This window comes from Cotesia glomerata, unplaced genomic scaffold (assembly GCF_020080835.1).
Source record: "Cotesia glomerata isolate CgM1 unplaced genomic scaffold, MPM_Cglom_v2.3 scaffold_19, whole genome shotgun sequence".
Classification (NCBI taxonomy): domain Eukaryota; kingdom Metazoa; phylum Arthropoda; class Insecta; order Hymenoptera; family Braconidae; genus Cotesia; species Cotesia glomerata.
Window position 1 is genome coordinate 115008 of NW_025402330.1, and position 11808 is coordinate 126815.

General features: G+C 30.6%; 1 protein-coding gene across 1 annotated transcript; it reads right to left on the reverse strand.

Moving 5' to 3' along the window:
* Positions 1–1265: 1265 nt before the first annotated feature.
* Positions 1266–5855, reverse strand: LOC123274027. Its single transcript, XM_044741527.1, has 4 exons — positions 4226–5855; positions 3642–4142; positions 2525–2677; positions 1266–1582 (listed from the first exon to the last, which is right to left on the reverse strand). The coding sequence occupies exons 1-4, from the start codon at positions 5853–5855 to the stop codon at positions 1266–1268; spliced, it is 2601 nt and encodes an 866-aa protein (XP_044597462.1).
* Between the last annotated feature and the right edge of the window lie 5953 nt (positions 5856–11808).

Here is an 11808-nt window from a genome sequence, read left to right on the forward strand (position 1 = left end):
CTATGTTTTCGCTTTATATTTTTCTATTATAAATAATGTACAAATTTTTCAATACTAAGTATATTTTGTTAAATAGGCACATATGATAAATTAACCATATATGCCTATTAACTCTTCCCGAACCTATGCACAGGGAACATTGTGTTTCCTCTTTAGGATTTATATGTACGATTTTTGTATATCTATCTTTTTGGGAACTAAATAAATAAAATAAATATTATAATAATATAATATAATATATTAATTTACAAATTAAAATTTATAATTCAAAAATTTTATTCATTGATTTATCATAATTTACTTTTTTTTTAATTAAATTAAAATTGCAAGTGTCAATAACTAGGCCAGTGTCAATAACTGGGTTTTTTACCTTAATAAGAAATTATTAAACTTAGTATTATAAAAATAAAGTCTACAGACACGCTAGAAAAGTAACTATGCGGGCTAAAATTTTACGGAGCTCAAGAAATTTTAGTACTGCTAAAAGTATAAATACAATATAAATTGAAATTAAAACTAGATTAAGAATATAAATAGATACAGGAGTAATATTGTAATCCAATCTAAATGATTAATTTAAAGTACGGAAATAATATGCTCAATTATTAAATTAAAAACATAAATAATCATTTGTGAAATATATTGATTATTAATTATTTTTATTTTTATTTAATAGCTCGTTATTACATAATATCACTCAATTAAATAGTTAGTATGTCAATGCAATGTGTAGATACTACAAATACCGGTAACATTTTCAGTACTTTTATATTGACAATGGACAGTGTCGAGGTATTAAAAATTAATAACTACTTCGCATTGTTAAATTTTCTAAATAATAATAATTATATTATAGCAGTGGCTATTTTTGCAATTGGCTTCGGTGAAGCTATTGTATATATGCATCAGACATCGAGAAAAGCATTAGGACGATTCATATAGTTTCTTTAAGTTTTTGCAACGTCAAGACCGACGTCATTAATTTTTATCTTATTAATTTTACATTTAGTACATAACCAAAGTGTTTTAGGCATCGTTTTCAAAAAAACACAATTATAATGATAATATTTCAAGCAATAATCACAGTATATAACTCTTAAACCACTGCTCATCAGAAAAGTTTCATTACAACAATTACAATGGCCGACATTGCTATTTTTCTTATCTTCTACAGATTGTATGAGTGTTTGAAAACTTTCTTCATCAAAATAACATTCGAGAATATTTAAATTAACCGATTTATTCATGAAAGGATCTTCAAGCTTCTAACTTATACAAACTTTAGAGATGTCTTCAGATTTAATAATATACTCGTTTCTCAGTACGTTATCAACCATTTTTTGAGGTAATTGCAACCAATTTAATAAGTCAATAGCTTGTAAATAATTACTTTTCAGAACAAAAGGCATTACTTGACGATTAGTTTTTTGAAGTCCTATCGTATTTAATGTGGCTCCTTTCGGACGACCACGAACATTCACTTTCACAGGTTCATCAAGTTCAGAAACTGTACAACTTTTATCAAGCTCTATTATTTGTCCGAATTTAGTATTCTTCTTGACTTTGTTTTCATTAGTAGTAGCTGCAGATTCAACTTTTTTTTCATATACATTTATTTCAATTAATTGTCTCCAATAATTATCTATAGTTCTTAAAGTTTCTATTTTAAAGTTCCAATTTTCTGCTAACCAATAATTTGACGAATTGTAAATTTTGTCGGTCAAAGTCGTAATTATTTTTTTTTTATCAAAGACTGATACAACTTTTTTTTCTGATACTGTCGTTTCTTGAACACTATTTTCATTAATTCTTAAAGCGGTTTTATCTACTTGAACTATTGCGACATCCGATCCTTTTCCAAAAAAAAAATAATATCATTTAGAACTTTTAATTTATTTTCAAAATATTGGCCACAACTTGAGCTCATGGGATGTTTTAAATCATTTATTATGTATTTACATTGTTTTTGTAATTCTATTTTATCGAAATTCTTTTGAGGTAAATTAACTTTCGAAACTTGTGTTTGTTTAACTTTCGTGATGGATTTTTGGTTTAAATTTCGAAAAGATCTTTGGTGTTGTCGATAATAATTTTTCGACCATCTTACAGAACATAAATCTTCAGAAAATAATGATAAACCATAATGCTTTCTAATTGAAAAAATGTGTTGACAAGGTAAAGATAACGTTAACCAATGGAAGCATTCACAACTTTTTAATGTGGTAGTAATCTGAAGTGATTTATAATTCATCTGATAATTTTCTTCTATATTCTCAGAATTAATAACATTTTCCTCAAATTTTTCATTCCAAAAAGTTACGTAATCATGATGTTCAAGCTCAGTCTTAACGTATCCAAAAGCTTTGTTAGTTATGATTAGAATACAGATTTTCCCATTCAGTATAACTGTCTACAGGAAGTTTTTTTTTTATGAAGTTTTTTGAAGCTTTGAAATCATTTTCACGGTTATGAGAAGTAAGCCATCGAAAAAAATTTACAGCGAAACAGCTCATATAATTATTACGACCTACTTCTTCCTTTATTTTTCCATTCATGGACTCTACTCGGTTGTTCGAATTGTCACCAAGGTTCTTGACCATTAGATATGTACACCATTCCTCTCTATTGTTATTCCAATTACTATTAAAATATTCTACGACTTGAACGGGTGCTTTTTCTACCAATTTTTCATAATATTCATTATATTCTTTTTCAGAATTACTGTACCCGGGAAAAAATGAATTTGCCTAATCATATATAGTTATATATAATCACTTATATATAATTAGACCTGAAAATTGGCCAGATCTAATCATATATAATTAGATATAATTATTTCTATAAAAATAAAAAAAATTCACCGTGAGCGGGGATCGAACCGGAGACCTGACGTTTTAAAGACTAACACGCTACCTGATTACCTATGAGACTTACTGGGAAAGTAAAGCTTGAAATACCTACAAATAAGGCAAATCGAATATATGATCGATTTTTATAAGTTTAATTAATTGATACAGTTCCATTATTTCATCCACAAAAAACTATAGTTTAAAAGATTATTAACCATTGGAGTAGCAGACTCTGAGATGAAAACAGAGAACGTTTTATAGTAATCACTAAATGCATATATAATTATATATGATTTATATATAATTATATATGATTCATATATAGTTACTAGCAGCCACCCGCCCACTTCGCTGGGCACACTATTAATTTTAATCTTTATTTCTTATATTAACTAAAAAATGTATATTTTCTTATCGATAAATGAAGTGAATTTTTAAAATTTTTAGTCAGGAAAAATAGTACCAGTCAATGCATTTGTCATACACAGATTTCCGCATCACCCATGAGGTACTGTGTATTGGGATGCGTCCCCGTTATTTAACGTGGCGGGATCCCCAGGAGGCCTACACCACAAAAAAAAACTCAGCTTTTACTTTTTACAAAAATTTATTTCTCGTAATGAACACAAATATAACAATCACTCAATACTTATCAATGAATAAAATTAACAGTTTTATACAGTTACAAACTTAAAACTTCCTTGTAAACAATGTTTTTCGTCTTTTTTTTTGGTTGAAGAATAATCAAGTTGTCCGGTGAACTGACTCTTGAGCATGCCACGTAAAACTGACCATGAGAAAAACAATCATGTCTCAAATCTACACCAGCTAATTTTAAACTCTGCCCCTGCGCTTTATTGATAGTCATAGCATAGCAAACCCTAACAGGAAATTGTAGACGTTTGAAGTTGAAATGGTAGTCAGATGGAACCAAAGGAATTCTTTGAATAAATACGACTTCTCCTTCATGTTTACCTGTTAAAATTGTAGCTTCAATAATATTTTTATGTAAATTTTTCACTTGTAGTCTGGTACCGTTACATAGTTTTGGAGGATTCAAATTGCGCAGTAACATTATTGGTGCTCCAATTTTAAGATTGAGAATATGAGATGGTATTCCGGGTGGATTGAATGTATGTAAGAACTCGACAAGATAATGGACAGCATCATCAACTTCTACGACTGTATCAATAGATTTATACTTCATTTGATTAGTTGATAGCTTTTCCAGAAAAAAGTTGTTAATGCTATTTGCTGAATCATTCGTTGGAGTCAAAATAGCTTTTTTTTCAGCTATGAAGAGCAATTAATTTCAATTTTATTGATATCTGGGTATATTTTATCAGTTAATGTAGTTAAATCATCAACAATATCACCTAGGTTATCCGGAATATTTATTCGTCCGTCAACTTCTGAAATTTGTCCATTCCCTATATCAATGAGTAACTTTGAAAATTCTTCTGCTCTCAAATCATGTAGCATATAAACGCGCATATTAATTTTCAAAGACAGTACGTTCACATGAGGCCATAAAACTGAGGATTTGAGACAGGCTTTGACTTCATCTGCACGCCGTGTACCTCGTGGTACAACAGGTAAAGTTTGTCTGAAGTCACCAGCTAAAACAACAGTTATTCCACCCATTATTCGGTCACTATTTCTTATATCCTTAAGAGTTCTGTTGAGAGCTTCAATAGCATTTTTGTGAGCCATAGTGCATTCATCCCATACTATCAGTTTTGCTTCTCTGATAACGTGAGCCATATCACTCTGCTTAGAAATATTGCATAGAATATTATCAGAATGATTCATTTCAAGAGGTAATTTAAATGTCGAGTGAGCTGTTTTGCCTCCGTCAATTAAAGTAGCCGCAATTCCTGAAGAAGCAACAGCAATAGCAATACTTTTTTCACTTCTAATTTTCGCAAGCAACAAATTAATCAAGAATGTTTTTCCCGTTCCACCAGGAGCATCAAGGAAGAACAATCGTCCATAATCAGAAACGACACTATTAAATATAGATTCATATGCTTCTTTCTGTTCTTTATTCAGTATCGGAACACTTTTTATCACTTCTTCGGTTAACTTAGCAATGTCATAAGCTAATTCATTTAAATATTGTTGATTAATAATAACAGATTCTTGTTCTCGAGATGGTGAAGTGAGTCCAAATTGTAAAAGAGTCTTACCTGACATAGCAATGACCATATCTTCAAGATTAATCAAACATTGATTGTAAACAATATCAAGATCTAACTCAGAGTTTTCGCGATTCCTACTCATTCGTCTTTTAATGTCGTCCGTGAAATTATCTCGATATTTATCCCATAATTTAATCGGATCTCCAACTTGGCAAAAAACTAACATAACAGCAAACAATTCACGTATTTTGTAAGATGAATCAGAAATTGAGACTTCTGCTAAAGTTTGATCCCAATAAGCATCGTCTTCGAGCAATCCCATTACTCTGCAAGCTTCTTGAAATGTAGGATAGATTACATCTTTTATAGTTCTTAAAGCCGTAAATGACTCTGGACCGCGAACTTCATGCAAAAGAAGACGGAGGTAATAACATTCAGTATTGGTAGGATGGACAGTATACACTCTGCCTAAAACATGATCTTTTTTTATACCTAAATAACCTGGCACAATTTTTCCTTGTTTTCTTCTGTGAAACTGGTGTTTTCTCCAGACATAATAAGCTGGAACTTCACAATATAATAATTTTTTCGCAAAATTGTCCACTTTACAGAGTTCAAAAAAAGCCATAAGTGTTGTTTTGGAATTGTTGATCTGATTGAGTATATTATTTTCATTAAAAAAAACTCGTTGACCATTTTCTAAATGTACAGCAAGATGCATAACTGGAGGGAATCTCTCGTGGATAGGAAAACTCAGAATTCGCCAAACTGCCTCAGAAGTGCTAATGTATCGTCCTGCTTCATACTTTGTCACTTCATCAAGATCTCCAACAGTGAATGCTGCTTGATCAGATCCCTTATTCATATACTTACAAATATATTTAATTGATTTCACTGAGTTTCAAACTTCAACATTTATATGAGCTTTGAATGTACGACACAGGACAGGGTTATACGGTACCACCCATCGATTGTCTATATTAATTCCATTTATTATTGTTGTTACTCCACCATCTTCAGGAGATCGCCGACGATATTTAGGATATCCATCTTCTCCTGTTTGGGTTTCCTTTAAAAAATGTTTTGGATATTTTTTCGTGCATGAACCATCCACCATACAGGGAGAATTTCTATTAAAAGAACCACATGGACCGTGAATCATATTTGTTTTTATTATTTCATATAGTTCTCGATCTTGATCTTGATTAGGCAGTTCAGCACTAATTACCTTATCAATAGATTCTGGTCTCAGCTTTTCTTCTAACCACAGGAGGATATGAATGTGAGGAAGTCCACGTTTCTGCCATTCTACAGTATACATATGATACTTCGTTTTGCCAAAAATGCAACCTTTTGTCAGAAGATTCATCATATGCTTAATTTTCACGTGAAAAATTCTTGCTATTAAGTCATGTCTATCGTGAGATTTTTGGCCTTGAACTAAAAGCTCTTCAATTTCTTTCCATTTTGGATTGCAAATGAACGTAATAAATAAGTCTGGACGTCCGAAATGACGTACATAAGTCATATCATCTTGAGTTCGTTCATGCATGTATCGTGGCCCACCAGTAAAAGAAGATGGCAGCACAACCATTTTACCTATTTCTGTTATCTGACCGTCGGTTTTCGTTAAAGCGTCTTTAAGGTGAACGTATTCTTCACTTCGTAAGTTTGTTTGATGGTTACGAATCCAATTAAGTCGTTCAGTTTCAATTTTCGCATACATATTAACCAAAAATTGATTTAATAGAGTGCGATATAAGAGTAAATGATTTTCTTCTCTATTACGCTCCATTATTCTATAACTGTAAAACTCAGAAGCTGACACGGTCTTATTTAGAGGACGCTTAGTTTTTTCATCACGCTTAGGAATATTAATGTGATAGCCATCTTCTCTACGGCAGAACATCAGAGGATATTGTAAAGTATCATACGCGCGATGGATTTCACTGATTCGCTTTAACTTGTCGTCTCTGCTGTTCAGGATGATATCTCTCTTTTCAAAATTTTGTCCAACGATGATAACTGCTACTTCTTTAGCCATTGGAGCATTGAAACGACCTCGATGTTCACCCGGAGGCTTTTTATCAGCATTAATTATAACCTGAAACTCTATAATATAGGCCTGAAACTCTATAATATAGGCCTAAAAAATTGCGTCGAATGCCACCAACCGCGTAAAAATCGGTTAATTCATTCAAAAGTATTTTGGTTTTAGAATTTAAGAAATAACGTTATATTAAACTTTTACCATATTTTTGAGCTCGGAGTAAGTACAATTTTGAGCGCTTAAATATAAAATTAACGGAAAGTTGCAGGGATGGCCTTTAGGGCCAACCGTTTTTCTATTTTTTTTTTTTTTTTATAATATTACTTTTTTAAACCATTTTAGAATCTTACAATTATGGGTTAATTTTGACCTATAACTTTCACAAGAAAAACGATTAACTAACCAATAGTTTAGACTGAATCGACCTGGTAGAAAATTTGAAATCAAAATATATTTGCCTAACATTATATAGAATAATACTGTAGATGATTTATAGAATATTAGTATTTGATAACTTTCTAATTTTATTCTAATGATTCCTCTGAATTTAATTGACAACTGAATTTGTTATTACAATTTATTTATTTTGACAGTTATTATAGCAACGGTTACCATGGTAATGGTAACCATAGTAACGGTAACCATAGTAACGGTAACCATAGTAACGGTAACCATGGTAACGGTAACCATGGTAACGGTAATCATGGTAATGGTAACCATGGTAAAAGTAACCATGGCAACGGTAACCATGGCAACGGTAACCATGGCAACGGTAACCATGGCAACGGTAACCATGGCAACGGTAACCATGGCAACGGTAACCATGACAACGATTACCATGGCAACGGTTGTGGGGGAGGATACAGTGGGGTTGAGTTCTATAATTGATAGTTGCCACTGATGATTTCTTAGATTGGAGAATCAAAATGATATTTTTCCCCCCAAAAAAAAAGAGAGCGAGATAGGGAAGGAGGAAGAAGGCACGGGAGGGGAGGGGAAGAATGAGAGGGAGGGGAGGGGGTAGCATACGTGATGGTTGACGAAAAATCGATTTTGGCTAGGAATTGCGCAAAATCCCTTCTTATCTCTCGTCTACGGTGAAAAAGGAGTACCTATGCCAAATTTCAAATGAATCGGTCCAATAGTTTCGGAGATCTGGTGATGAGTCAGTGGTATTTCGCTTATATGTATATAGAAGATATATGATTCATATATAAGTTAGTTCATATATATAGTGTTGCGTAAATACCAAATGTTCGCGCCAGAACACTTGGTAAATCCGCACTCTACTGCATCAGTGGTGCTGCGATTGACGCGCACCCTGATAGTCAACTCCCCAAGGCAAATAGACGGTTACCCGCCAACCGGCATAATTACTCTACACGCGGTGGCCAGCTACACGTGCTCAGTACACATAAATTAATTCAGTGCATCTTTGTGCAATACAACTCACCAAATCATCCAGGATAATTTTCCATCATCGGAAATTCAGGTACCAACTTCTTGTCTTTCATAATAATTGGTTAATAATAAATGTTGTTTAATAATAATAATTAAAAACGTAACCTCTCGATTGTTGTTATGCCGGTATCTCGGGATCATGCTTTACATACTATATAAATTATTTTACATGTTCAATCAGCATTCACAAGAGATTAAATAATATTCAGTCTTAATAATATAATACCTGCATGACTCATTAATTAAAATTGTCTTCAGTTCAAGTCGTTGTCATACCTGGATGAGGTGATGTCACTGATCACCAGGTATGCAAATAATCTTATAATCTCTTGCTTTTATTCAAGCCTCTCTTGTGACTGCTGATTTCAGTTCGCGTTCTGACTCTCCTCCGTGCTCTTCACTCGTATCATCGCTCGTACTAACTATTGTCGCGTCATTAATAATTTTTATTGTGATAAAATAATAGATCAACAAATTCATGCATTTAATTAAATCTGAGCTCGTATTCAAATCTTGGTAAAATTGATTAACTCAACGCTCTTATTAAAACCTTAAATTGATATTTGTGTATGGTGCCAACATATTGATAACTCGTCTTTATGATTATAATTACAGTAATTTCAAATACTTAATTTAATAATAATTCTCGTATTACTTAATTAAACAGTTCAAATAAATTAAGAAGTTAAATTTATGATAGTTATTAAGAGTCAAGTGTTCACAAATTTTAAACTGTGATATTTTATATAATAAACGAGAAAACCACGAATAAGTGTTTATAATTTCTTTTCAACACCCAGATCCGGTACAAATAAATATTTAATGTTAAGTTATTTTACAATATAGTTATATATGATTCATATATAATTATATATGATTTCCGTATAGCTACACTGATATTGATAGAAGGATTTGTTTATATATATTTAATGAGCTTTATTAACTGTTAATAAGTGATTTTTTAACATCATGGAATTTAATATATATTTATTACCAGTTAATAAATTATTTATTAAATACGATTTATTAAATGTTAATAAATATTTGTTAACAAATATTTATTTAAAATCAAAAGCAAAAATAGCAATTTTCTTTTGACATTTTTTATAACCCGACAACTGGGATACATAACTGTAACACATGATAATAATTCAAATCACTAAATAAATTAACGTTTAGAATATTTAAAAATTTTAAAGATAATTATGAGCTGTGATAGAATTCGATATGTTACAATAAATGTTATTATAATGTAATATAATTAATGCAAATGATTTATGAATTTTGTTTATAAGCAATCTTCATAACATATGACATTGCAAGTGAAACAAATTCACTCAACAAAATATTTATTAAATATAATCATTAAAAAATGCTGCATCTAGTTATATATTATTATATATTAATAAATGTAAATAGAACGGCCGAGACTCTTGCTCCAAAAATTTAAATATCTCGATAGAAGTAAATTTTCACTAACATTTTGATTGATTAACATGTCAAATGGGAAGATCAAATAATATTGAATCATTTTTTTTCATTCCATATGTATAATTGCACGCTAAAATAATATAAAATGGGTATCAAATATTTTCGAGAAAAATTTTCTCAAGGTGAGAAAATTTTTTTCTCAACTGAAGTAAGTGGCGCTGCTTTCCTAAAGTATCTAAAAATCTTGATCAAATACAAAAATTTATTGTAACAAGTATTTATGATCATTTGAATTAACAGGCGAGACCATCTTTGTCTCGCTTTGCTCTCACGGAGTTCAACGAAACTATCTCTGTCGCACTCCCAACAGCAGAGCAATTGCAGTTTCGATTGGTTTCACGAAACGAATGAAATTTTTGAAAAAAACACTTTGTGGTGAAATAGTTTATTAAATTATCTATTATCTCTAAAAACGTTTTTTCAAAATTTCCATTTATTTCGCTAAACCGATTGAAACTGCAATCACTGGTCTCGCCTGTTAAGAAAAAATGACTTCCACCAAGAATAGAATTTCAAGAATAATTTTTACTTCGGCCAATACAACTTCGGCCTTCCTTCAGGCACCCGAAAATTTTCTTGAGCCAAGAATTTTGTTCTCCAGTTAAGAAATTTTTTATTTTTTATTTTTTATTTTGAATTTTGAATTTTTTATTTTTTATATCATGAATAATTTAATTGTAGTTAATAAAAATTTATGAAGAGGCTAATATTAACGGACTTGAGGGTTCAAAATCGGAACTATGGGACTACAGGGCTCTCAGTCGGATCTATTTTGAACTAAAGGGTTCTATATAGGCTCTAAATTTCGACTCGGGTAGACCTAGATAACTCAGATCTGATCATATATAGACTTATATAAAGTATACATACAATATATTAGTCTATATGTGATTATATATATTTTATATAAAAATTTAAATATAATCATATATAATTCTATATATTCAATATATAATCATATATAAATATATATGATTAGGCAAATTCATTTTTTCCCGGGTAAAAGCGAAATTAAAAATAAATTTTATTCATGTAGTTATTTTAAAAATGAAAAAAAAAAAAGAAATTTCACAATGTTATTAAAATGGAAAAGGAGGGTCTCCTTGCGCCAACTCAATTTTTAAGATATTAATAAGCTTAAACTTTAGGAGAATTTTTTTTTATATTGAAAAAACTTTTAAGATATCGATACTGCCATTCTAATCCGTCGTATCCAACATTTAGAAAATTTTACAGCAGACGGTAAAAAAGATTCATTTTTAACATTGATTAAATGGGATTCGACTGACGAAAATATTTATTTAAAAATAGTTATTAAACTATTTGACCGTTAAAATTTTAATACGCCTTGCATAATATTGTTATGATTCCATTTTTCAAAAAAAGTCAATTTGTCAAATTTTGTGGGATACGACGCATTAGAATGGCAGCATCGACATGTGTAATCGAAAAAAAAAAAAAAAAAAAAAGTTATTTTGACATAGTCTAATATACTTACATTGTGGTATTGAGAAGGATTCAAAAAAATTCACAAGCTTGAATTCATATTAATTAATTTCAAGTCAACGCATAATTGGAAATGTGGAACTTTTTTGGTTTTGAGAAGGATTCAGAAAAATTGAAAACTGTCAATTCATTTGAATCTTTTTCAATCCTACTCGTAACCCGCAAATGCGGAACTTTTTTGTTATTGAAGAAGGTTCAAAAAGATTAAAAATATCAATTCATTTGAATCTTTTTCAATTCTTTAGGAATTCAAAAATTTTTATATTATTTTTAGTGTAAACTCGTGATTGATTTGGAATAAATTCAACGT

What these genes read in the sequence shown, in the direction of transcription:
- LOC123274027 (XM_044741527.1), bottom strand. Translation starts at nt 5,855, where the DNA reads ATGAATAAGGGATCTGATCAAGCAGCATTCACTGTTGGAGATCTTGAT. An exon ending in ACATGATTGTTTTTCTCATG is followed by an intron (nt 2,678 to 3,641) that starts GTCAGTTTTACG and finishes AAAAATTGGTAG; the next exon opens with AAAAAGCACCCGTTCAAGTC. An exon ending in AATAAAGGAAGAAGTAGGTC is followed by an intron (nt 1,583 to 2,524) that starts GTAATAATTATA and finishes TTGAATCTGCAG; the next exon opens with CTACTACTAATGAAAACAAA.